The following is a 27,316-nucleotide window of genomic DNA, read 5'->3' as shown; positions in this document are numbered from 1 at the left end:
TTCTGGTGATGTCAATAAGTATAGCTAAATGTGGATTATGCCTCCTGGGGACACCACATTAAAAAAAGTGCGCCTGGTACTCTACCTCTTGGGTGGTGTGGAAAAGAGTACATTTTTTTGTTCAAAACACTTTATTTAAACATATAACTTGATTTTTAAAAAATATAAGGTCCACACACAAACATGATTTTCAGGTTTCTAATGTTTTTCTTTTCAGAATATTTGAGGCTATGCGTGCAAAAAGGGCGAACTTAACTTTTGGCGTTTTTTCTTTTTTTAACATTCTTTTCTATGTTTGTCCTTTAACATGACAAAGTGATTCATTAATTCATAATCATAATGATTGTCTTCAATTATTATTGAATTAAATCTTTTCGAACGAATTAAATTAATAAAAATGAGGTTTTTCAGTTCACCTTTCTTTCAAGCATAGCCGCATTTGTATGTTCTAGATATATTTGACAATTCCACATCTCCAAAGGTAAAGGTAATTATCGTCCAAACCAACCTATTTCCTACTTTGTTTAATTGCTTATTTCTGTCTGTCATATAGCGCAATGAAAATTTTGCTAGCGAAACTACCAAGGCCGTGGATAGTAGACGAGAAGAAGGATGATGGGTACACTGCTCTCCACTTAGCTGCCTTAAACAACCATGTTGAAGTAGCTGAACAGTTGGTGTTAAACGGAAAAGCCAATATGGACCTACAGAATGTTAACTTGCAGACTGCGCTTCATCTTGCTGTGGAAAGACAACACACTCAAATTGTCAGGGTAAGTTATCTAAGGAGCAGGGCTGTTTTAATAGCATGCCTGTATCAATGCCATACCAATCTCACCATGAGATTCTTCAACCATGAAGTTGTTCTTTGTCCCGAACTGTGTTTGCCTGCTATTTTACATTACATGTTCAGAATACTCCAGCTTTTTCTTAAGGTTTAGTTTTAAAGTTGGTAGTTTTTCCTTTAATTTGACCTTTTTCCTTTAATTTGACCTATTATAAAGTTATTTTAGTTAAAATACAGCCAACTGACAAGTGAAAAATTGCTGAAATGCCATAATTTTGCTAATTCTGAAACTCTGTAAACTTCGATCTGCCACAAAACAACCCTGGTCCCTGGACTAATTCCTTACATTACCTTCTTTCCAATCTTTACTTCATAATTCCTGCCCATTTAGTTTTTTTGTATTTTTCACCAGATTGTCTTTCATTTTTATTGATTTTCTGTTTCCTTACTTTCCTCCAATGTTATAGATAACATTGTTTTCAGAGTTCTGTATTCGCTGTGTATTTTTTAGATGACAGTAAATAAAAATTATCATTGGAACTCTTACAGTGGTTGTTTTCGCTTAGCTTCATTAACTTTTCTAGCTGTTGGTGAGGGAGGGAGCTAATTTGAATGTAGCAGACAAAGACGGGGACACTCCACTACATGAAGCCTTACGTCACCACACTCTTTCGCAACTACGTCAACTACAAGATGTCCAGGACGTGGGGAAACTGCTTATGGGACTGGGAACACAAGGATCAGACAAAAAGTCATCAGCGAGCATAGCTTGCTTTTTGGCAGGTAAGATAACTGGGTTTTGGTTGTTCTGTTGGATTGTGTTGTTCTGAAAGTTTAATTTATACTTATAGTCTGGTTTAATTGACAATAAAATCTTTCTATAAATGATCTGATACTGATTCATCTTTAGTCTGCAGTTTTAGATACTTTTGCTTCAAGTATTAAACAAATTATTGCTGATAGTGTATATTTTCATTCAAATTCGTTAAAAATCCCTTGTTTGGTTGTTTTATTCATTTTTGGGACTTTTTGTTCCTTTGGACTGATTTTTCAGTCTTTATAGTCTTATAATTTATTTCAATATATTGGGGCTCATCTAGATCAAATTTGTATATATAAATAAGTGGATGAATGGTTTTTGATGCTCGCCTAATAATCCAATAGTTATTTATGAAACAGTTCATGAAGTATGCTTTTTGCATACTTCATGAACGGAGCGAGTGCTATACATGGCGTAAGTTCGCAAAAAGTACTTCATGCACAGTTTCATACAGTATTTTATCTATGATGAACGAATAAAAAAACTGTAACTCTTCGTCACTGGAATGTATTTCTATTCTACAATTTTTAGAACTTTGACATTTACAAATCGTAACTTCTTTCAAACCACAAAACTGTCAAAATTTTGTCGTAATTTATTGCTCATTATGTCATCACCATGACAACGCGAAAGTTAAGGATATTTGATTATATGAAAGTGTGTCAAAAACAGTGCGAAAAAGTAAGTCCCATTTAAAATTCATTGTTACTTCACGCACACTTTAAACACTTCACGCACTGCTATCTATAATGACAGTTTTCACAAACTAAAAACTTATACATAATATGACATAGAGTAGATAAAGTTCTTTTTTTACATACATACATAGTTGTTCGTCTTCTACCGTTAGGTGTTCAGGAAGATGCTTGATTAATTTTCTCCACTCTTTGCTGTTCTTCGTGTTGGTTCTTCTCAACATTTCCCATTATTTTGTAATATCTCTATTATGTGGCTGTTCCACTCCTATATCAGTGGGCCTCTTCTGTTTTCCTTATTGATTTAGCGTCCCACACTCTTTTCAGTTGCCTTTTACTGTCCATTCGTGCCATATGACTGAGCCATACTAATTGTGTCTTTTATTGTGTCAATTAAAGATTTGATTTGAAGTCTGTTTCTTATTTCGTCATTGTTGAGTCTATCTGTCCTTCTTACCTCTATCGTCCTTCTGAGGTATTTCATCTCTACTGGTTGTATCCTACTCTGGAGTCTTCTGTTTAAGATCCACTTTTCTGCTCCATATGTCAACATTGGACTATATATTGTTGCATATATTGTCATCTTCGTTTTCCTTTATATTTCTTTGTTGTTGAGGAATCCTCTTCTTAAAGCCTGGAATAGGTTTCCTGTACTCTATAGTATTTCCTGTACTCTATAAGATTGTCCTCGATGTATATGTTTGTTTGCTCTCTTTCTTTTTCTTTTCTTCTTCTTTTTCGCCTCTTAGTTGGTTAAAAAAAAACCTACCATTTTCAATACTTACTATCACATATTTTCAAAAGGTAATGGAGCTGACCTAACCATCAAGAACAAGAAAGGACAAACACCCTTGGACTTATGTCCAGACCCTAACCTCTGCAAGACTCTGACCAAATGCCACAAAGAGAAACAGAGCGGCGAAATGGACATGGGCTCCCACCAGAACACTCAAAACTCCAACAGTAACTCGACATTAGAAGAGTGTTTGGTCTGTTCGGATGCCAAGAGGGACATTCTCTTCCAGCCTTGTAGTCATGTTACTTGCTGTTCAGCGTGTGCACCAAGAGTTAAGAAATGCCTGATTTGCAGAGAATCTGTCGTCACTAGAAGTAAGGTAAGAGAATCGTCTGTTCAAAAATCTTTTCTAAATGCAGATTCCCTTTAAATGTATTATACTTAGTAAGGGGCATCCTGCCACTTGTCATAACCTCAAAAAAATTTTTTTTTATTTATTTATTTATTGTTAATTTACAATCTTCTTCAATACAGTAATAAGTAAATAGGATGTATGTTCTTGGCTTGTGGCAGGTCTCATCCATTGACGACTCTCTGGAATTTACCTAGCAGCTAGGTCTTCTGGCCAAAGTCTTTTCAGACGTCTGTCAACCAGTGCGGGGGTTGAATAATTCGTCTATGAGATATTTTGGGTGGTCTGCGCTGCGATTCATGTATCTTCTGGAGTGGTCAGCAATCACATCATTGATGAAGGGGATGTTGAGGTCTGCATGAAGGGTTTGGTTTGACACATACCATGGGGCTTTAGCTAACATACGAATAGTTTTTGACTGGAATGTCTGTAGTATTTTGGTGTTGGATGGTTTGCTACAGCCCCACAGCTCGATTAAGTATGTCCACACTGGTTTGAGGATTGTTTTATAGATTGTCAGTTTGTTTTCTAATGAAAGTTGCGATCTTCTGTTGATTAGTCAGCTCATATTTTTAACGTTTAGGTCGAGGTGTCGTCGTTTGGCTGCAATATGTGATTTCCAAGTAAGTTTTTCGTCTAGATGAAGGCCCAGGTACTTCTCTTCTGTTTTTATTGGTATAGGTGAATTATTTAGGTGTAGTAGGACATCTAATTCTTCGATTTGTGAAATTTACTTGACAAGACTTTGTGTTGACGTTTATTTTCCAGCATTTAAGCCAGTCTTCTAGTTCATTGAGATGATTTTGCAATTTGATAAATGCTAATATTTCGTTGATGTCTGATGCTAGTATACCAGTGTCATCCGCAAATGTTGCCATTAGTGTATTTTCGCTAATAGGAATATCAGCAGTGAAGATTTGTTAAAGGAATGGGCCAAGTGCACTGCCTTGAGGTACTCCGGATTTTATTTGGTGGTAGTTGGATAGAGTACCTTCGTATTTAACTTGGAAGTATCTGTCAGACAAGTATGATTTAAGGAGGAGGTAGATTTGGTCAGTTAGCTGAGTTTTTATTTTAAAGAGAAGACCCTCGTGCCACACTCTATCAAATGCTTGCTGTACATATATCGAGGAATGCTGATAGACATATTTGTTTCCCTTTTAGGCTCTCTTTTATTTTGTTGACTAATCTATGGCACTGTTGTATGGTTGAGTGATTTGAATGAAAACCAAACTGATGATCTGGGATAAGGTTTTCTATAGGTATTATTGTTTCTATTCTGTTAAGGATTAACCTTTCGAAGACTTTTGATAAAGTCGGAAGGAGACTTATTGGTCTGTACGAACTGGCTTCAGTTAGAGGTTTACCCGGTTTAGGTATCATTATAATTTGTGCATACTTCCATTGCACTGGAAAATAGCATAGTCTCAGGAGGCATTAAAAATAATGGTTATTAAGACGACACCTTTTCTTGTGACTTTTTTTAAGATTTCGCCAGTTATAAGGTCAAATCCTGGAGCTTTATGAGGGTTAAGCAGGTTGATTTCGGTACGGACTTCGTTTGGTGAGAAGAATTTTAGTGGTAATGATAGCTGACAGGATGCATTGAGGAAGTCTCTAATTTTCTCGTCGTTAATATCGTTGGCCTGGGGGGTGGAGAAGACGGTTGATAGATGTTCTGCAAATCTGTTGGATTTTTCTATATCTGATCGAGCCCAGGTTCCATCATTTTTCCTAATTGGTGATTTCATGACTACCGGCTTTTTGAATTTCTTTGTGGCTTTCCAAAGAGAGTTGTCGTCAAGAGAAAGGTTTGTGACATATCTTTCAAAGGATTCGTTTTTGGCTGTTTGGATAGCGGAATGAAGTCATGTGTGTGAGCCTGTTTAGATTTGTTTTATCTATCGCGTTTCTTGTTCTTTGCCATTTGCGGCGGGCTCTTCTTCTCTCTTCTACTAGTGTTCTAATGTGGAGGGGTATACTACACCTTTCATCAATGGTTTTTCCTTTACAGGAGTAGCTTTCCAAGCGGCCTGTTGTATTTGTTCCGTTAAATATTTTACAGCTTCTTCAATATCGTTTTTGTGCTTGAGTCGAATGTCAAGAGATATTTTTTCATTGATTTCTTCTTTGAATTGAACCCAATTCGTGTTACTGGAACATAGCCTTGGTGCAAGAGTTTTCCAAATTATATTGGTACTTAAGGTAATCAAGATGGGACTGTGGTCCGAATGTAGATCAAAACTGGGGGTGATGTCGATGAGTATTTCAGGTATTCCCTTAGTTATAGCAAAGTCTAACAGATCAGGAATTTTGTTGTTATCAGTGGGCCAGTATGTGGGGGTACCAGTTGTTAGGTATTTCAGGTTATTATCTTGTATGATCGTTAATAGATTTCTGCCTTTTGGAGATATCAGTCTTCCTCCCCAGGTTGTACGTTTTGTATTCGAGTCCCCTGCCACTAGGAAATGTGAGCCAAGTTGTTAAAAAAACTCTCTGTATTCCTCCAGATTGATGGTGTGGCGTGGTGGGCTGTAGATAGAAGCTATTGTTAATGGAAAGGTGAGCGCATGCACTTTTATGATAGTACTCTGAATTTTGTTGGTGATATATGGAGCAAGTTCGTAGTGTTTTATAGCTTTACGAATTATTACAACTGAACCAGCATGGGATGTTCCATCTGGATGGTTTGCGTAATAGAAAGACTAGTGTGGAATTTTTATAAAATACCTCTCAGTTGTGTGACTCTCGGATATAAGCAGGATGTCTATGTTGTTTAATTTTAGAAATAGTATAATTTCTTGCACATGGTTTGTTAGACCATTTGCGTTCCACTCGGCTATTCTAAGTGAGTTAACCATTATGACGTTCTATTTATCACTGTTGTAAGCATGCTTAGTATCATGCTGTTTTGGTTTATTAATTGTGCAAGTGCAAACATATTTTTAAATTCGTTGAGGAATTCTGTAAGTTTATTTGAAAGGTCTAAATTAAAGAACCTAAAAAAATGAAAATGTATACAAAACACCACAAATTCAAACAACTATAATGTTCATTTTCAGATCGAAGAATGCCTAGTCTGTTCTGACAAAAAGTCCTCAGTCCTCTTCAAACCTTGCAACCACATGTGTGCGTGTGAAAGCTGCTCGCAGATAATGAAGAAGTGTGTGACATGCAGAGCACAAATCGAACAAATGGTACCGATAGCTGTATGTGCAGGAGGTCTGGGTACTATTTCCGAAGTAGAAGCTGATGTGGAAGAAGAAAGCAAACCATCAACGAGTGAAATTCCAGTGATACAAGGGCCTATAATGAACAACGGAGGACGAGATACTATTGGTACTAACGATATACAGAAATTGCAGCAGCAGTTACAAGATATTAAGGAACAGGTAAGCGATACATACAGGGTGGACCAATGAAAGCAGTATTTATTAGATTTTAAGAAAATGAGGAAACAGGCCGATTTTTGGTCTAAGGGGGACACATTTTTACGATACATATTGTAACGTCTTGATCATAGCAAGACTAGGGCATTAAGCAACACCACACTGCTGGGAGAAACGAGGGGAGGAATTCATCGAACATCCCTTAGGATATTCAAAAGGAAAACGTCCACCATTTCATCCATCAGAATGGTGCTCTGCCCGACTGATCAGCCCTAGGTTCGTTCCCTGTTCATTCTTCCCTCACACCCATCCCAGAAAGGTACAAGAAATAAAAAGTTTACCAAATCATTTTATATACACTATTGATTCAGATAAAAAAAATTAACAAAAATCAGTCTATTATGTACAGGCAATCAAATTAATTTTCTGAAATTGTGACCGAGACCCTGCTGGTCATTGGTATAAAAGTTATAAAGGTAAAAAAAGGTACTCAGCTTTAATCTTGTCGAAGTCACACAGTTCCCTTGGGAGGTCTCCAATCTCTGCAGAACTTTCTGTTGCTGTCAGTAGTTGTGGGAATTCTAGGGGTATCTTGTTGAAGCCATTCTTCTGATGCATCAGTAGTTGGATCCAGGATACTGTGTATGTAATGTTCGCCTGCAGCTTTATTCCCAAGGTAGGGGCTAGAAAAATTCATACAAAGATTAGTTTTCTCCCAAAAGAACAGGCCGATCAGAAATAAAGCTGAGTATCCAAAGAAATACGATCTCAACAAAATCTCTGATTACAGCGAGGCATTATATAAAAAAAAAAATAGAAACAGAAAGAAATAAAATATTATAACTATGTGTACAAGAAATAAAGTAATATATACCAATCAAAAGAAATAATATTAGGAAAGTTTTTATGCTTTATTTCAAGGAGGAAAGTAGGTATCTGCTGGAGACTTAAAACTAGATTATAATCAAACTTACCCGTATGTTTAACGGCCTAAGCACGAACACAATAATTTATGCGATATTGTCACTCCTTTACGTGGTAATGGAAAAAGCTCAGGTACAAATTTGTATCGGTTTAAATACCTTAGAAGAATTCGACAAATTAATTTGACGATAGTAGGGTCGCTTGTAGAAATATATATTACGAGGGACAAATACCAAGCGGAGCTTGGTGTAGCGTTCAATCGGCTGATTGAAACGTTACAATATATCTATTTCTCAACCCCCTCCCTTCCACTTCCAGAACTCCTTGTTTTTAAATAGGGAATATATCATGTGCAGCACATCATTAGAAAGGCATTTGCAGGGAGTATTCAGACATAATGATTTTCCACGATTTTTTTTCAATATATGCACTGTCTTTGCATAAAAAGCTTAATTCATTTAACATACAACACCTCTTAAAAATGAAACGTAACGTCTATGGTTTGCTAATATGTCATTTTTTCTGTCACATCAAAAGTGAATTAAAACAAATACTGCAAAACCAATAAATTAATTGTCACGTAACGAAAATTAAATAAATTAGAAGTTATTATGCATTAAAAATTTACTTAAATTAATATCGAATTAATTAATTACATATTCAAAATGGTGTCCATGAAAAAAAATGACATATTTGGTTAATTCGATTTAATGGACTGTAGTAATCGCAAAAATAATACTTCATTAAATCAAATTTACTTAAATACATAGAATCAAACATTTAGCTTTTATTCTAAATTCGCTCTATCGACATTCACTTTGACACTGACGTTAGTAATTTCTTTTTTGAAAAGTTCAGTTGTCAGAAGTGACTGGAAATTACTACAAAACCAACGCACCTGCTAATATCCAATATTATTAATAGTAAACAGACATAAAAATAACATAAACCTTACGCCAATCAATAATTATTTATTTACACCATTATAATGGTATTGATAACAAATGAGAAAATTATTTATTGTACAAAATAAAAATATTTTGTAGAAATAAACTTCACAAAATTGTATGAGATTAGTAGACACTCCCACTATTTCTAATAATTCTTCTTTTTTTAATGAAAGATTAAGTTGATTTGAGTTGATTTTAGCAGTTAATAGTGTGAGGTAGGAATTTTTGTATTGTATGTTTCCTATTCCGAATGTGTCAAAAAAAATCTCTCGAGAGCGAATGTAGTTAACAATGCACATGGCTTCTCGTTTTTCAGGTTAAATCAGAGAGAATCTTCTTTCTTGTTGCACTGCCTGTCGTTGTCAGTTCGCGAGAGACAGAGTTGCCACCCCGCACTAGCGCTGTCAATAATATGGAAAGCATTGTTGCCACATTTAACACTTAAGTTAAATTCTAAATTGTACAAAAATATAAACATAATTGTTCAATATTAGCAAACCATTGGCGTTAGGTTTCATTTTTAAGGGGTGTTGTACTTCAAATGAATTAAAGTTTTTTTTTGCAAAGACGGTGCAAATATCGAAAAAAAAATCGTTGTCAATCGTTATGTCTGAATACTCCATGTAAATACCCTTCTAATGATGTGCCGCACATGGTATATTCCCTATTAAAAAAAAAGAATGTGTGTACTTTGTACGCACGTAAGAAGATATTCTTCTATTATATTGGCTCCGTGCGTCTCCCCTCTACTTACAGTCACGTGACACGCTGTCAGATTTTGTCAGGACGTTTTAACATTGAGTCTTATGGGATTATTTTGTTAAACTTGAATATTTTATTTTGTAGTGATAATAACCGAATACAATTGTTAGAATTCATTAGTTATTAATTTATACTGTAATCTATAGTGCAACAAAAATATTTTCTTTTTCGTTAATAAAGATTTATTGACATAAACTGCGATAGTGAGGTTATGTATACAAAATCAAACTGATAATCAAGATTGGAAATAGAAGAATTTATATCAGATTAAGTGCGTTTTTATTTTCTGTTTATATTAATACTGTAGCGTGATTAGTGTAATTACTTCTAATTACAATAAAACTAGCGGTTCGTAATTTATATACGACTTTATTTATATAAGTTACAGACGAATTTATTTTATACACTTTAGCTTAAGACTAAACTATAATAACAGCGCGCTCCGCTTAAATAGCCAATAGGTCCTGTTCTCGAAATGTCTACATATCCCTCGGCCTAATGAATATTCTGGAGATCTTCACTCACAGCGCCGTCGCTTCTGTGACGTCACGGCTACTGTTATTCCGACGGTTGGAATTCTCCCAAGCCGGGGACTGTTTATTGCGCCGATTCGAAACTCTTTCGTTACACTGCTCCCCTCTTAAGATCTGAGCGTCCCGATCAGCAACTCTAGATGAAGGCTCAGGATGGCGGAATCTACACGACTCTCCAGCTTTGCATACACCCTTCAAGAAGAAATAACAGTCTACTGTCTTTGAAGGATCCGACATCTTCGGGTTCATGCAACACACAGTAATTCGTACGCCAGTTTCTCTGAAGACCACCTCAAGCATGCTTCTCACAATCTTCCAATCCAGATTTTCTACTGCATGGCCTATTTTTGGTAAAGCCAAATCTTTGATGTCATAATTACACACGATTTTCTTCAAATTAGTTAGAGCACGCCATATGTTCTCGTAGCTTGGCGTGTCCGTATAAGACTTCCTGGTCACCATATACAGCAAAGATCGAGGACCATCTTCCAATCGCAGTACTCTTCCAATTTTAGGTTGTTGATTTCTTAACTCGTCCAGGCGGCCGAACTTTCTATTGAATACGGACGAGATTCCTTTGGTCATCTCGAGGTCTTGGGCAACACAGTGGGCTAGAGAGACGTTTTCTGGAACACCAAACAGATCTTGCTGAACTTCTGTGGTCACGCCGAATCTAGCACTCTTTCTCGCTGCGTAATTTGACATAAATTGATTAAAACTTGGCTGTGCGGCGTCTTTCATCTCCTGTTGGAGGACTCGGGCTTCTTCTGTTTCATTTGAGCCAGCATATGGTGCAAGACGATTTATGTGAATAACTTTTGGTTTACCGTTTGGCAACTTCTTAATTCTGTATATTACGTCATTTATTTTCTTCTTAACTTCATACGGACCTTCCCATTGTCTTTGCAGTTTAGGACACAAGCCGCGACGACGTTGTGGATTATAAAGCCAGACAAGATCACCTACTTTGAAGCTTTCATTCTTGCATCGAGAATCATATTGATCTTTCATTCTGTCACTGGCTATCTGGATGTGTTGTCGGGCAAGTTCATGAATGTTGTTCATTCGTAACTTCAGGCGGTCGACGTATTCTTCGCCTGCAACATGTTCCTCAGAAGGTCTGCGGCCAAACTCTAGGTCGCAGGGCAAACGAACTTCACGACCCAACATCAGGCAGGTTGGTGTTTGACCTGTAGTTTCATTTACGGCCGAGCGGTAGGCCATCAGGAATAAATGAATGTGTTGGTCCCAATCTCGCTGATGTTCAGATACAACTTTGGACAAGTGTTTACCCATCGTTCGGTTCATCCTCTCAACCATCCCATCTGATTGAGGATGCAGGGGTGTTGTTCTGGTCTTATTGGCACCAATCAATTTACAAACGTTTTGGAAAAGAGCTGACTCAAAGTTTCGCCCTTGGTCGGAGTGGATCTCCAAGGGAACACCAAATCGGCTGAAGAATTCTTTAACAAGTACCTCTGCAACGGTAACAGCTTCTTGATTTGGTAATGCATAGGCCTCGGTCCATTTCGTAAAATAATCCATGGCTACCAGGATGTATTTATTTCCAGCATCAGTTTCTGGAAATGGACCTGCAATGTCGATTGCTACTCTTTCCATAGGACTGCCAACATTATACTGTCTCATGGGTGCTCTCTTTTTACCAACTGGACCATTACCGGATGCACACAGTTCACATTTCCGGCACCATCTTCTTACATCATCTTTACAGTTCACCCAATAGAACCGTTCTCGAACCTTTTGCAGAGTCTTCGTAATACCAAAGTGTCCACCTGATGTACCGTCATGCAACTGACGCAATACTTCTGACACTTTACTTTTAGGTACAATCAACTGAAGCTTAGATTCTGTACCATCATCGTTCTCAAAGGTTCTGTACAGGAGATCATCTTTTAGTATCAGGCAATTCCATTGGCTCCAGTAGGCCTTGACTTCCGGACCACATGCACTAATGTTTTGCCAACTAGGTCTCTCACCTCGACGCATCCAATCCAATACTCTTTTTATACATGGATCATCTTCTTGGGCGTGTTGTAACTGTTGGGGCTGCCATTGTTCATTAACTACGGTGGTTCGTCTCACGGGGCAAAATCGTTCCTCTAATTTGGCACAGTGATTACAATTTGCACTGCATGGTCGTCTCGAAAGGGCATCAGCATTTGAATGAACTCTTCCGGCCCTATGTTCTATCTCGTAGTCATATTCTTGTAATCGTTCCAACCATCTTGCCATCTGGCCCTCGGGATTACGGAATTGTATGAGCCATTTTAGAGCAGCGTGATCTGTTCGAAGAAGGAACTTTCTGCCATACACGTATTTATGGAAATGTTCGCAAGCCTTCACTACACCCAGCAGTTCTCTTCTTGTAACGCAATAGTTTCTTTCTGGTTTCGACAGGACTTAGCTGAAATAAGCAATGACTTTTTCCTGTCCATCCTGGATTTGGGAGAGAACAGCTCCTATGGCACTGTTGCTAGCATCGGTATCCAAAACAAATTTTCCTGCCTGTCCCGGGTAGCTTAATATCGGTGCACTGATCAGAGCCATTTGTAGTTGTTCGAAAGCTTTTTGGCACTCTTCACTCCATATATATTCTTTGCCCTCCTCCGTCAACTTTGTTAGGGGCTTGGAGATATTCGCAAATCCTTTGACAAATCGTCGGTAATATGTACATAGGCCAAGGAAACTTCTAATTTCATGTTTATCTTTTGGTACTGGCCAATCTTTAATTGCTTCAATCTTTTCAGGATCAGCTGTTACACCGTTACTCGATACAATATGTCCCAAGTACTTAACTTCTCGTCGAAACATGTGACATTTCTTCGGACTTAACTTCAAGTTTGCTGCCCTCAATCGTTGAAAGACTTCTATTAAATTCTTGGCGTGTTCATCAAATGACCTTCCAACCACAATTACATCATCCAAGTAAACCAGGCATGTTTTCCATGTTAGACCTCTTAAAACTGCCTCCATTAATCTTTCAAATGTGGCAGGGGCATTACATAAACCAAACGGCATAGCCGTAAACTGCCAAAGCCCTGATCCTATCGAAAATGCGGTTTTCTCCCGATCCACTGGCTCCATGTCTACTTGCCAATATCCACTTTTTAAATCGAGTGTGGAAAACCATCGAGAACCGGAGAGAGTATCCAATGTATCGTCTATTCGGGGCAAAGGATAACTATCTTTTTTTGTTACCGCATTGAGCTGGCGGTAGTCGATACAAAAACGCGTCGAACCATCTTTCTTCTTTACCAGAACTACTGGTGATGTCCATGGACTGTTCGATGGTTCAATTACCCCTTGTTTGTCCATATCCTTGATAATCTCTTCGGCTTCATCTCTTTTCGCAAATGGAAGTCGTCTAGGCCGTTGTCTGATTGGCTGAGCGTCTCCGGTATTTATTTTATGCGTTACTATGCTTGTTTTGCCCTTATCCTTCTTATCAATAGCAAAAACATCTTGATACTCTATCAGCATAGACCTCACTTTTTTCGTTCGTTCATGATCAAGATCTTGGCATCTTTCAATGATCATCTCGACAAGGTCTTTTGGATACTTTGACTTCGATGATTTCTCATTGGTATTCATAGAGCAAATTGAAGCCACGGGGACACACTGTCCGATCAAAGCTCCTCTACTCAACTTAATAGCCGTTTCTCTTAAGTTCATAACTCTTACAGGGATGACATCTCGAACTCTTATCAAAGTTTTCGCCGTTAGGAACTCGACATTTTCCACATCTTCGACCATCCTTAAACTTCCCTCTCGGCAGTGTCCATCAAGCATGGTCATCAGAATTTTCTCACTATTACCGGGTATGGTTACGTCGGATCTAGTTAGTAGGCGAATGGCATCTTCTTTGTCGTCGTGAAAGGGCAACTCTTCACCATTGATCCTGAGAACTCCATTTTGAACATCCAATATTGCCCCCACTTTTCTTAGTACGTCCATCCCCAATATGAACTCGTCGGAGATCTCGGCAATTAATACTTGATGTTCAACTGTGGTCTGGCCAATGGATATCGACATATTAGCCTCGCCATATGTATTAATTAGCTCACCAGTCGCTGTTCTAAGCTTTAGTGTTGTAGGTGATAACTTATGGTGGCCTCGTACTACGTCTGGACGTGCGATAGTTCTAGTTGCACCTGTATCCACCAAAAACGATTTACATCTATTATTGATACGACCTTCGATGCATAAGTTGTGGATTGCACCGGAGGACGTAAGGTTGACAGTTACTATGGGGGCTTTAGTTCTCGAGGTCGGCAGTTGCCCCTTGGTGTCGACCCGCTCTAGTTTTCCGACGGCTGTACGATCTTCTTACAATTACGACGAATGTGGCCTACGTCTCCACAATTCCAACATCTAGGCTCGCGTCTCTTTGGCATCTGATTACTTAATACTCTCCGTATCATTTCCTCCAGACGTTCATCGTTGTGTTCGTCACTTTCTTCAATGGTTCTTACTCTATGGCCTCGTGAAGTTTGACTAGCCGTTTCGTGTTCCAATGCAATAGCAAGTGCTTCATCTAAAACTTTCGGTCTTGCTAGTCGTAAAGCTTTCTGTAGTTCGCTCTCTTTCAACCCATTGATGAAGGTATCTACGGCAATTTCTTCTAAAATACTGTCTGGCGCCTCCGGATAAGCCAACCGCACCACACGAGCAACATCTGCTTCAAATTCTTGCAGATTCTCACTGGCTCGTTGACTTCTACTTCGCAGTTGTGCTTTGTATACTTGTTGTAGATGAGCATCTCCATAGCGTTTTTCTAGACGAGTGAACAAGGTCTGGTAACATTTTTCTTGACCCTTAGGAATTGACCTTAAGATATCTGCAGCATCACCTCGTAAAGCAGCAGTCAAGGAAACAGCCTTTTCTTGTTCGGTCCAATGATTGGCGGTCGCAATAGCTTCAAATTGTTTAAGGTATATGGACCAAGAGGACTTTCCATCAAATGGTGGTAATTTGAATCTCATATTATGCGACATTTCTTCTCTCGGTAGTTCATCTTTCACTACAGGATCTAAAGCTACTGCATGAACTGACGGTTGCACTTTTGTATCGGTTATCATGCTCTCTAATTCTTTGATCTTCTCTTCTACGGCCAAAACTACTGCATTAACTGAAGGTAGCACTTTCGTATTGGTTACCATAGTCTCTAGTTGTTTGATCTTATCTTCTAACATTTCTTTACTGTCGTCTACGCTTTTCTGTATCTTATCGAATGTTCTAGAAACCTCTTCAAATTTCTCGTCGTTCTGTCTACAAACGTCTTTAATTACTTGAGAAACACTTTCAAATTTCTCGTTGCTCTGTCTACAAACTTCTTTAATTACTTGAGAAGTCTCGTCAAATTTTTTAGCAACGTTCTCGAATTTCTCGTCGCTTTTTCTACTAACTTCTTCAAGTTTCTCGTTGTTCTTTATAGAAGTTTCATCGATCTTTTGAGAAATGGTTTCGAATTTCTCATTATTTATCTTAGAAGTATCATCGATCGTTTCAGAAACAGTTTTTAATTTCGATAAGATTGCTTGTTCTGCTGACTGGAAGTGGAACGTCTTTGGGTCTTCTCCGTTCTTCGTTAGGAATTCCTCGAGTCGTGCTTGTAGGACCATCTTGAGCCCACTGCTGTCCAGATCCCGTTCCTCTAGCTGTTCACGGAGCTGTTTTACTGTAAGTTCTTGTAGCAACATCTTTGGTCGGCACACACGTACTTTCCAAAATGTCTTTTAAAAGTCTTTCCGAATACCGAACAATCAACGCACTTTAACTATTCCCGACGAATAAAGTCCAAAAGTCTTTTAAAGTCTTTCCGAATACGAACAATTAACGCACTCCGGTTATTCCCGACGAATAAAGTTCAAAAGTCTTTTAAAGTCTCTCTGTAATTCACTTATTTATATCGCACTAAGTTTACCGAACACCGACACCAACTGTAGCGTGATTAGTGTAATTACTTCTAATTACAATAAAACTAGCGGTTCGTAATTTATATACGACTTTATTTATATAAGTTACAGACGAATTTATTTTATACACTTTAGCTAAGACTAAACTCTAATAACAGCGCGCTCCGCTTAAATAGCCAATAGGTCCTGTTCTCGAAATGTCTACATATCCCTCGGCCTAATGAATATTCTGGAGATCTTCACTCACAGCGCCGTCGCTTCTGTGACGTCACGGCTACTGTTATTCCGACGGTTGGAATTCTCCCAAGCCGGGGACTGTTTATTGCGCCGATTCGAAACTCTTTCGTTACAATACATAATATCACTAGCGTGACACGGCATTTTTTTTAATGTCTTATTTAAACATACACAAAGCGTCCTGATAAAATTTCAAAAAACCGCCACCATGAGCAGGTCGGTCGATTTTGCTTTGACACTTTGTTAACGCTCAGAGCGAATAGGTAATTTCAACGAAGTAAATATACTTAACAGGTTATTTGTATTTTATTTAAAAATTAAAGTAACTTTCTTATCTACCACTTTCAAAAAATTTTTATTAAAACAACCAAAAATAAAAAAAAAGTGTGAATCGCCTAGGATTCGAACCCGCGTCATTCCAATCACGGAGCTAACGCTCTTCCAACTACACCAGCGAAGTCCTTATAATTGACATGTAAGTTTCGGATATAATTACACAACACATAAAATGTTATGCCTACATAATATGTTATTATTTTACTACAGAGAAACACCAATCCAAAAACACAAGAATTATAATAAATAATACATTTACTAAAAACACTAATATATTCTTTTAATGACTTATTTGCACAGATACAGATACATAAATACCTATCTTGAAAGATTAGCAAGGAACTACATACTGTCTGTGTGCGCAGGCGCGCAGATTTATGTATAAGTTTACCCTCGATCGAATCGCGCCTAAAGAAGAATATCTTCAAAAAAGTGTGTGTACTTTGTACACACGTAAGAAGTTATACTTCTATTATTATGATTTCAACGAAATTAATATATGTACTTTAAACAGTTTATTTATATTTTATTTAAATATTAAACTAATTTTAATACTTACTACTTTTCAAAAATGTTTATTAAAACAATACCAAAAATTAAAAAAATAAAAGAATAAAACACACACAAACACATTGAAAATGCCACAAATAATTTCTGAAATATAATTGTTGGAAAAATTTTAACTAAATACGTATTTTCTGAAAAAAAAATTATATAATAATATACTTACAATCATAAAATGTATATAAAAAAAGTTTGTATTGGGGATTGAACCCGCGTACATTGGCGCGGTTAGTTTTGAAATTCAAGCATCTTTTGATTTTGGCTACGGAGACATATGCAACATCTTGGAAGATAGACCAACTGAACGTTTTAAACTTTTGACGCTTCTGAATTTAACCAAATTAGTTGGATTTTTGTGGAATTGAAATATTAAAATACAACAAAACATAGAGTAAGAGAAAGGTATTAGAGAATATTGGTAGAAATTTTGTTGGTAATCAAATTATATAAATCAAAGCATTACATACTAGGTAGGTTTATTTTACATTTTCCAAATAGGTAAGTACCTATGTAATTTTTTATTACGATACTGAAACATTATTTACAATTACGTGAATTACGTACCTGTTGCTTTTAAAAACTATTTAAAAAGTCACTACAATTATAATCTTGCTTTTTTCTCTGCCCTCACAACAATAAAAACTAATATACACATCATTTGTTTACTCATAATCGACATATTGAACAATTATTGACAGTTCATTGTAAATTACCCAATCAGAGCACGTTTAACGTTTCAGCTGCGCCCAAGACGAAGACTTTTGATGAATTCAACTTCAACAAGGGGTTGGAGAAGTGGATGGGAGGGGGTTGACAAATGAGAGATGTACGTATCGTAAAAATATATCCCCCTTAGAACAAAAGTCAACCTGTTTCCTCATTTCCTTAAAATCTAATAAATACTGCAAAATATCGAGGTGGACTGTTTTCATTGGCCCACCCTGTATGTTTTTAGTTAGAAAAGAACTTATAAGATCAAGGTAGTTTTATCATAGTCATGATCCAAGAGCTGTGAGATATTTTTGAGTAGGTATTTTGGGCAACCTGAAATTTTTTCAGGTGAATTTTTCCGGTCTGGCTGGAGGGTAGCGGTTATTTTCCCCAAAAATCCCCCCAAAGTTAAAAAAGGGTAAAAATATGTTATTACAAAAAATATCATTGACGTGACTTCAAAGTAAATTTAAATATTCAAATATAAAGAAAATAAACAGGCCAGGCGATTTGAGGGCTATTTTAACTCTCTGAAAGATACTTGCATGCCCCCCCCCCCCAGGATTATTTTCAGGATCTGAACTTCAGAACATTTCATTTGAATCTAGACATACTATTAACGAGTATATAATATATAACTATACATATGCATAGTTATGTACATTCCTTCCGGACAGGGAGGTGCAATTGTTATTTTGACAGGGTATTTTTTAATATTAAAAATAAATATTCTAAAAAAGACAGGTTTTTTTTTGTGAAATTTTCCAACTGCCAGGTGATCAAACAAATTACGCGTGCATATAAATGAAAAGCGCTATGTAAGCAGCAGTGTGAGAAAGAGCGTATACCGATAGCTGTTTGCGTCCTCTGTTGTAGCTGAGTGAGTCCGTTCGCTCGAGAAAAATCACGTGACCTGGCAATACTCATGTTGTGCCTCGAAACGTCAGAGTAATTATTATTTATATATTATAGTTTTTTAAGTAACTTTTTCTTAATTAAGGGAAAATAATACGTACTATACAATAGATGTTGCAAATATGATAGAAAAAAAAACAAATTTATTATTATAAATATATAGGTAGAAAAGTATAAAACTATAAACTAAATTAATTCTGTGTCCGAATCTTGTACTTCTTCTTCAAACTCCTCATCTGAGCTTAAATATTCATTCTCTTGTCAGATTCCTCTACATGATCTGTAAATAGTTGTAATATGTATTTAGAATTAATTAAAAATTAATTAGTGATTAATTAATTGAGTTGCTATTCTGGAGTTGCTATTCTCTGTCCTTTTATATGGAGTCGAAGCCTGGACAATCACGGGGCAATCTGAAGAAAGACTTACCATTGTTGAGATGTGGTGTTATCGAATAATGTAAAAAATATCATAGACACAACACGTAACAAACACGGAAACATTAAGAAATATGAAAAAGGCAAAAGAAATACTCAACACTATGAAAAGAAAAATGAACTAAAATAAATATTCATTCTCTTCTTGTTCGTCAGACTCCCCTCGAGACTCAGATTCCTCTTCTACCTGATCTGTAAATAGTTGTAATTTGTATTTAGAATTAATTAAAAATTAATTAGTGATTAATTAATTGAGATGCTACGTATTCTTACTTATATAACCAATACTTAATACTTTTCCCTATATAACCAATCACATCACGTTTTTTATTTCTTAGTATATGACCAAAGTAGCTCATTTTTCTTTCCTTCATAGTGTTGAGTATTTCTTTTGCTTTTTTCATCTTCCTTAATGTTTCCGTGTTTGTCCATGATATTTTTTACATCATTCGATAACACCACATCTCAACAGTGGCAAGTCTTTCTTCAGATGCGCCCGTGATTGTCCAGGCTTCGACTCCGTATAAAAGGACAGAGAATACGTAGCAACTCAATTAATTAATCAATAATTAATTTTTAATTAATTCTAAATACATATTACAACTATTTACAGATCATGTAGAAGAGGAATCTGAGAAGAGAATGAATAAGAAGTACAAGATTCGGACACAGAATTAATTTAGTTTATATTTAGTCTTTTTCTATCATATTGGCAAAATCTATTGTATAGTACGTATTAATTTCCTTTAATTAAGAAAAAGTTACTTAAAAAACTGTAATATATAATCATTGCTCTAACGTTTCGAGGCACAACAACATGGGTGTCGCCAGGTCACGTGATTTTTCTCGAGCGAACGGATTCGTTCAGCTACAACAGAGGACGCAAAGTTAAATAGCGCTTTTCATTTATATGCACGCGTAATTTGTTTGATCACATGGCAGTTGGAAAATTTCGCCAAAAAAACTATCTTTTTTAGAATATTTATTTTTAATATTAAAAAATAACCTGTCAAAATAACAATTGCACCTCCCTGTCCGGAAGGAATGTACATAGCTATGCATATGTATAGTTGTATATTTTATACTGGTTAATAGCATGTACAGATTCAGATGAAATCTTCTGAAGTTCAGATGCCCCCCTGAAAATAATCCTGGGGCGCCCATGCAAGTATCTTGCAGAGTTAAAATCGCCTGGCCTGTTTATTTTTATTATATTTGAATATTTAAATTTACTTTAAAGTCACGTCAATGATATTTTTTGTAATAACAATTTTTACCCTTTTTTTTTAACTTTGGGGGGGATTTTTGGGGAAATAACCGCTATCCTCCAGCCAGACCGGCATTTTTGTATTAGGCTATCATGGAAGAGTCACCTGAAAAATTTTCAGGTTGCCTAAAATACCTACTCAAAAATGTCTCACAGCTCTCATGCTATCACTAAACATTGCATGTTTATTTCCAGACCATGTGCCCAGTTTGCCTCGACAGACTCAAGAACATGATCTTCTTGTGCGGACATGGACTCTGCCAGATGTGCGGCGACCAAATGACTGAATGTCCAATCTGCAGAAAAGCCGTAGAGAAAAGGATACTGCTTTATTGAGTAAAACTGTTGTTAACTTAGCTAGAAAGATAAAAAATATGGTTTTATTAGAGTATTTCCATTTCGCGAATATTTTCTCGTTTGCTCTGAAATATTTGACAAGTCAAGTGACTGGTTTTCGATATACGTTATCGAATCTCGTTTACAGTTCCTGTTCTGATTTCTTTGAGATGTGGTGTACAGTATTCGTACAATCCCAAGATTACATTATTTCAATGTTGAAGGCAACCATCAGATTTCATCCATCTTTTTTAGTTTTTCACGTTTCCTGTGTTCTTTACAGCTTTTCTTTTGTTCCGTATGTACAGTCTACAACATTTCACATTTTTATGCGAAATTCAAACTCATACCTTCAGTCACTTGATCAAATACTATTGTCCAACTCGATCTTTAGCATTGTTAACCAATTTTCGTTGTACTATGTTAAAAAAAGTGATCATATAATATTTCTAGTTGTTCATATGTTATCTATGAAATTATTTTTAAAGTATTTGTTTCATATGTAATTTTTATTATTAGTATATTCCCAAATGATACAAATGTTATTAATAGTTGTTTGTATTAATATATTATTTACTCTGAAGTTTTCTTTTTTCCTTTTATTTTTTAAATGCAATTTAATGGAACTCTTTTGAAGCATCTATGGTTAATACAGTATAAATATCGTTGCATGTCATTATCTACGTAAGAGATTTATCATTTTGGCATCAATTGGTGTCACCCCTAGACTTCCCCTAATATAATTTTTGTCCTTTTTTGTTACTACACTCATCCATCTAAGCATTATTGTTTCCGTCACGTGCATTCGTTGTTCCTCTTTCTTTTTAACTGCCCAACATTCAGTTCCGTACATCATAGCCGGTCTTATGGCTGTTTTATAGGATTTTATCTTCAGCTTCATTGGAATTTTTCTGTCATACAACACACCACTCGCTTCCTTCCATATCATCTATTCAACCCTAATTATATTACATGTATCTCCATCTGTTTCCCCATTACTCTGTAATACCGAATCATTTCACCACCCAAAGATATCATGTTATTTGTAGTAACTCTATATTTAAACGAATATTCCAAATACTCTGTCCTTGTCCTACTAAGTTTTAAACTTTTTTCCTCGATAGCTTATCTCCACTGTTCCAGTTTTTGTTCTAAGTCGCATTAAACTTATCAGTCTCTCCCACACCTGCCCTAACCCTAGTTGTTACTCCATCATACATATGTACAGGATTTATATTAGCATTCAAAAATAAGAGCAATTCATATCGATTTAATTTTTAAAGGTCTTAAGCAAACATTGTTTATAGTAAAATAACTGGGTGACATTTATTTCACAATGTATGCCAATCGGTTCGAGAACACCTCAGTCAGCGATTTTGATATTATGAGTATTTCACGGTCACAATCGTGTCGTCAAAATCATAACAAAACAATTACGAGTTTATTTATAGATACGGACAAAGTATTGCAGGGATCATTCTTTATTCATCATTTATTATTTAGACATCAAGTAGTTAGAATATAGACTTTGCCCACCAACTCGTTACTGGTATATTTAGTGTTAGCAAATAAATACATGTTTAATGAATAGTGTTTTACAAATCAACCCCCTCGTCGGGGGTAAACAACCCCAACCACCATACATATCTCTCACAATCTTTATATATTCACCAGGGACTCCTTTCTTATTGAGTGCCCACCACAGAATCTCTCGAGGAACTCTATCATAAGCTTTCTCCAGATCAATGAATACCATATGAGTGTTTGTTTTTTCAAGCCTGTATTTTTCCATCAACTGCCTTATAATGAAAATTCCATCTGTTGTTCTGTCCTGCATAAAGCCAAATTGATTTTTTGATATTTCGGTTTCTTCAAGTATCCCTCTATCAATTAAAAGTAGTTTTATGGCCCTGTAGTTTGTGCATTGTACATCTCGCATGTTTTTGTAAACCGATACTAATACACTACTTCTCCATTCATCTGGCATTTGTCCAACTTTCCATTATTCTGTTAAATAATCCTGTTAGCCAACTTGCTCCTGGCTCTCCTAATGCTCTCCACATTTCCCCAGGAATATCATCTGGTCGAACTGCTTTTCCTTTCTTTATTTTTTGAAGTATATACTTAAACATCTTCCTCGTTTGCTATTTTTGGTGATCATTGCCGTTACTGTCTCCGTTAACTAATTTTCGGTCAAATTCTTTCAATTTAAAATAATTTTATCGGTTTTTCTAAATTAGGTCTTTTACTTCATTTATTTAACGTGATTTCTCAAGCCATCTCAAAGAATTGAGTTTAAATACTCTTAAAAGTATCTAGTAAATTTTAACATGTATAAACGGTATAAATACATGTTTTATACTTTATAGAAATGAGGCCAGAGAACCAGAGTGGCCTAACTGATTTTAACATTACTTTACAATGATCAGAAATGATTACAATGATGAGAAAATGATCAGAAGCTAACAATGTTCGATTGTTTTAGTAGTTTTATGTTGACCAATAATCATTATTGGTTAACAGTCAACATACAGTTACTAAAACAATCGGATATTGATAGCTTCTGATCATTTTCTTTGATTATGTAAAGTTAGGCCACTCTGGCTCTCATGGCTTCATATAGTAAATAGTAGTAAATAGTAAATATCATGACATTATTAAGTCCATTCCTAGATATATTCTTCCTTGTAGTAAAATAAATTATATTTTCCTTAGTCTGTGAGTTGGGTGTGTATATGAATAGGGTCGTATAAGATTTGGTGTGTATGCGTTTTGGGTGCATATGAGTTGGGATTCGATGACTTGGATAAGTAAACGAGTTGGGTCTGTATATGAATAGGGTCGTATGCGTTTTGGATATATATGCGAGTTAGGTATGTATATGAAAAGGGTCCTATACGAGTTGGTGCGTTTGCGTTTTGGGTGTATAGGAGTTGGTATGACCCTTCTTTGCTATATAGCCACTACCATAGCCACCTTTACTTTACAAGCCATGAAGAGAAAAAGGCAACATCGCAATTGATGACGTGCGTAGTCCGACTTTCGGACTACCGCTTTTGAAAACACAATTTTAAAGTAGAAATTCTGGTAAAATTTATAGTATTTTTTGAGTCGAACAAGAAAATATTATTAATTAGAAGTTTGTACAAAATAAAATTAAAAGTACTTCCTTGTAAGTAACGTTTATTATACAAAAAAAAACCAATAAGAATATACATGGGATTAATTTTTTTCGAATCCTAAGAAAACTAATGAGTATTTTTCAAAAATTTAAACGCAGAATGAAAGATTACGTTAGGACCGAGGGCCGAAAGTCCCTGAAAACTTCTATATTTATTTTAATAAGTTACAGGGGCGAAAAATTAAGAAAATTTAGTGTGATTTTTAGTTTCAAATATGTTATTCAAAAACAACCTTTCATTCATTCTAAGGGACTTTCGGCCCTCGGTAATAAAGTAATCTTTCATTCAGCGTTTAAATTTTTCAAAAATACTTATTAGTTTTCTCAGAATTCGAAAAAAATGATTGCATTTAAAATACACTGAAAATTTTGACAGGCGTCAAAATTTTGCATTTTGTTCCTTTCCCTTTAAAGTTTTTCGCACTTATTTAGAAACATCCTGAATTGGAAAAATGCGAGGAACTGCAGAAGGTTTTAACTTATGACTGTATGACACTATACATTTTCTTGTATCATTTCTAATATCGTTTCTGATATGTAAAAAAAATGCATAGTGTCATACACAGATACAAGAAACGATACAAGAATTTGTGTCAGGCACAAATTATTGTACAAGAACTGCGCCAATTTCTGCGCAAAGAGCAAAAACGTAAAACCTGCTGGTAAAACATCTAAGGTCCGCTTGCCACTATGCTAAATTTAGTACTGAAATTAGTACTAAAAATATTGTATCTACAAATTAGATGCGCGCGCCGATTTAGTACTAAAAATTAAAACATGTTCTAATTTCTTGTACTGAAATTGACACAATATTAAAAAGTGAGGTTGTATTGTATATTAGGTACTTTTGTTTTGTTTATAGGTACATAATAATAGTGATTTCAACATGTGGAGAAAAAGGCAGATTGAAACATTAATAGAGTTTTACAAATCGAATCAATGATCAATGTTTGTATGTGCCAAAGCACCCTCTCTATAGAATAGGAACGCACGAATTAAAGTTTTGGAAGAAATAAAGGCAGAATTAGCCAAACTAGGTGTGGATATATCTCTAATAGCAGAAATAAAAGCCAAGTTTGCCAGTTTTGCAAAAATACTTCTTCCCATCTTTTATTGTTAATAAGTTAATGGCTTGCAACTTGCAATCTCAATTAGTAAAAGTAAAGCTCCTATCTATGAACCTTGAGTAAAGCTCATGTAAATTTAGTAGGTAGAGCGCATGCCTATTTGCTGATTACAATTCGGATAGTTGCAAACACAAACTTGGCACAAACTGACTTTTTCATACTAAATCGACTCGCGCAACTAACCAATATTTTTAGTACTGAAATCAGTACTGAAATTAGTATAATGGCAAACGGGTCTTAAATGTCAAAATTACTTACTCATAATGGCGGCTGAAATGAAAATGGGATAATGTATTGATGAATTTATTTGTGTTTTTGTAGGTATTATTTATAAATCTTTTATTGATACTTAATATACCGTTTGGTATGGACTATACTGTTCTACTAATAACCATATATTTAGCTCCTAGTAAAGTTCAAACTATAAATTTAGGTTTCATGCGGTGCATAATTTTTTAATAGACGAAAATACAATAGTTCCTAATTTGGATCAAACTGAAGATAATTCTAATGCAAATATTTTAGCACAAATATCAAAACAAAATAAAAACACAAATAATCAACCTCAGTCAACGTAAAATTCTGGTTAACATTAAAATGTTAATTATATAAAAGTTTATAAAATATTTAAAATCAGCTGTGTCTGTAGATGCAGTACTACCATAACGTGACACAGGGTGACAAACAAAATTTCGACCAATCACGTGCCGAATTTCATACAATTTTCGATACAAGAACTTGCATAGTGTCATACAGGGCACAAATGTACGTACAAGAAATGATACAAGAAAATGTATACAAGAAACGATATCAGAAACGATATTAGAAATGATACAAGAAAATGCATAGTGTCATACAGCCTTTAGGATTCGTTAATTTCTCTACATGTTTGTTGCCTTCCTTATCTACCCATTCTCTAACTCTCTCGATGTCATCAGAATAAAAATGTTTGGCACATACTACCGCTGATGTTCCAATAACAAAATTTTTCCTGTGGATACACTGTAACCAAAGTTCTCGCAGCTTTGGATCCTTTGGAAATAAAAAAGTGCTTTCTGGTTGTTCATTCTTTTTAAGACTGCTATCGTAATTGCTTTTGCACTCTGGCACACAGCAACGGCTTGGCATCTACAAAAACAAAAATTATAAGTAGGTATGCCGTATGTAAAATACCAAACTTAAAGAAATTTATATAAACTTGCGTGCATAGAAATCAGCCCACTCAAAAATTTGGTCATTTTTGATGTCTCGTATTTCCCGAACCTGTTGGTCGATTTAAATTGATTTTTTAATATGTTATAGCCTGATTCTTTAACAATACCCCTGTAATAATATTGTTGCTAAATAAGTAAATTTTCATTGTATATATACCGGGTGTACGAATTAAACTGTCTTTTTTTTCTCAAAGTTCGCATCACCCTATGGAATATTCATTCTAAGGACTTTCGGCCCTCGGTGATAAAGTAATCTTTCATTCTGCGTTTAAATTTTTCAAATAAAAATACTTATTAAGATTAAAATACTTATTAGATTTTTCAAGATTCGAAAAAAATGATTACATTTAAAATACATTGAAAATTTTGACAGGGGTCAAAATTTTGCATTTTGTTACTTTCCCTTTAAAGTTTGTCGCACTTATTTAGAAACACCCTGTATTGATAAAAGACATATTATCTAGTTGTTAAAGTAGCTAACTTTTTTTTATTATCCAACATAAGCGAATGAATAAAAAACAGAATGTTAAGAAAACCTGAGGCTATAGTTGAGTTTTAATTTCACTATTTTATAAATGCCCGTTATACAATAAAAAATTAACTGGTTAGCAAAAATATTATTACAGCGGTATTGTTAAAGAATCAGGCTATAACATATTAAAAAAATCACTTGAATCGGCCAACAGGTTTAGTAAATATAAGACATCAAAAATGACAAAAATTTTAAGTGGACGCATTTCTATATGCACGTAAGTTTATATAAAAATATATTATACTATAAAATATATTATATTGAACTAAAATCATCTTAATACATACCTTTTAATACTCTTTATAATTTGGAGCACGAAATATTGTAAAATGTTTGAGTTTTTCTGTAAATACAGTGAATATTATTTAAAAACATTTAAAAATAAATGAGAACTGTCAGAATTAACCGGTCTACGCTTAGATGTTGCCAAGTTTCAACTTCATGGCTTGTAAAGTAAAGGTGGCTATGCCACTACAGTAAAAGGCCAGAAATGTCAAATCTTGTGGCTCCATAGC

The 27,316-nt window shown here is 35.5% G+C and overlaps 1 protein-coding gene across 1 annotated transcript; it reads left to right on the top strand.

Annotated features, from left to right (window-relative positions):
• The first annotated feature begins 68 nt into the window (after positions 1–68).
• Positions 69–21,330, top strand: LOC114337358 (E3 ubiquitin-protein ligase MIB1). The gene is made up of 5 exons (XM_028287771.2): positions 69–773; positions 1,372–1,570; positions 3,107–3,417; positions 6,513–6,842; positions 20,607–21,330. Exons 1-5 carry the CDS (start codon positions 558–560, stop codon positions 20,745–20,747), a joined length of 1,197 nt encoding a protein of 398 aa, XP_028143572.1. The 5' UTR covers positions 69–557; the 3' UTR covers positions 20,748–21,330.
• Positions 21,331–27,316: the final 5,986 nt, after the last annotated feature.

This window comes from Diabrotica virgifera, chromosome 9 (genome assembly GCF_917563875.1).
Source record: "Diabrotica virgifera virgifera chromosome 9, PGI_DIABVI_V3a".
Lineage (NCBI taxonomy): Eukaryota > Metazoa > Arthropoda > Insecta > Coleoptera > Chrysomelidae > Diabrotica > Diabrotica virgifera.
Note: the sequence above shows the minus strand (reverse complement) of the source record. Positions and strands in the feature narration are given on the sequence as shown.

Coding starts and splice junctions, on each gene's coding strand:
- LOC114337358 (XM_028287771.2), top strand. CDS start 558: ATGAAAATTTTGCTAGCGAAACTACCAAGGCCGTGGATAGTAGACGAG. Junction 774..1,371: donor AACACACTCAAATTGTCAGG/GTAAGTTATCTA, acceptor TAACTTTTCTAG/CTGTTGGTGAGGGAGGGAGC. Junction 1,571..3,106: donor CATAGCTTGCTTTTTGGCAG/GTAAGATAACTG, acceptor TATTTTCAAAAG/GTAATGGAGCTGACCTAACC.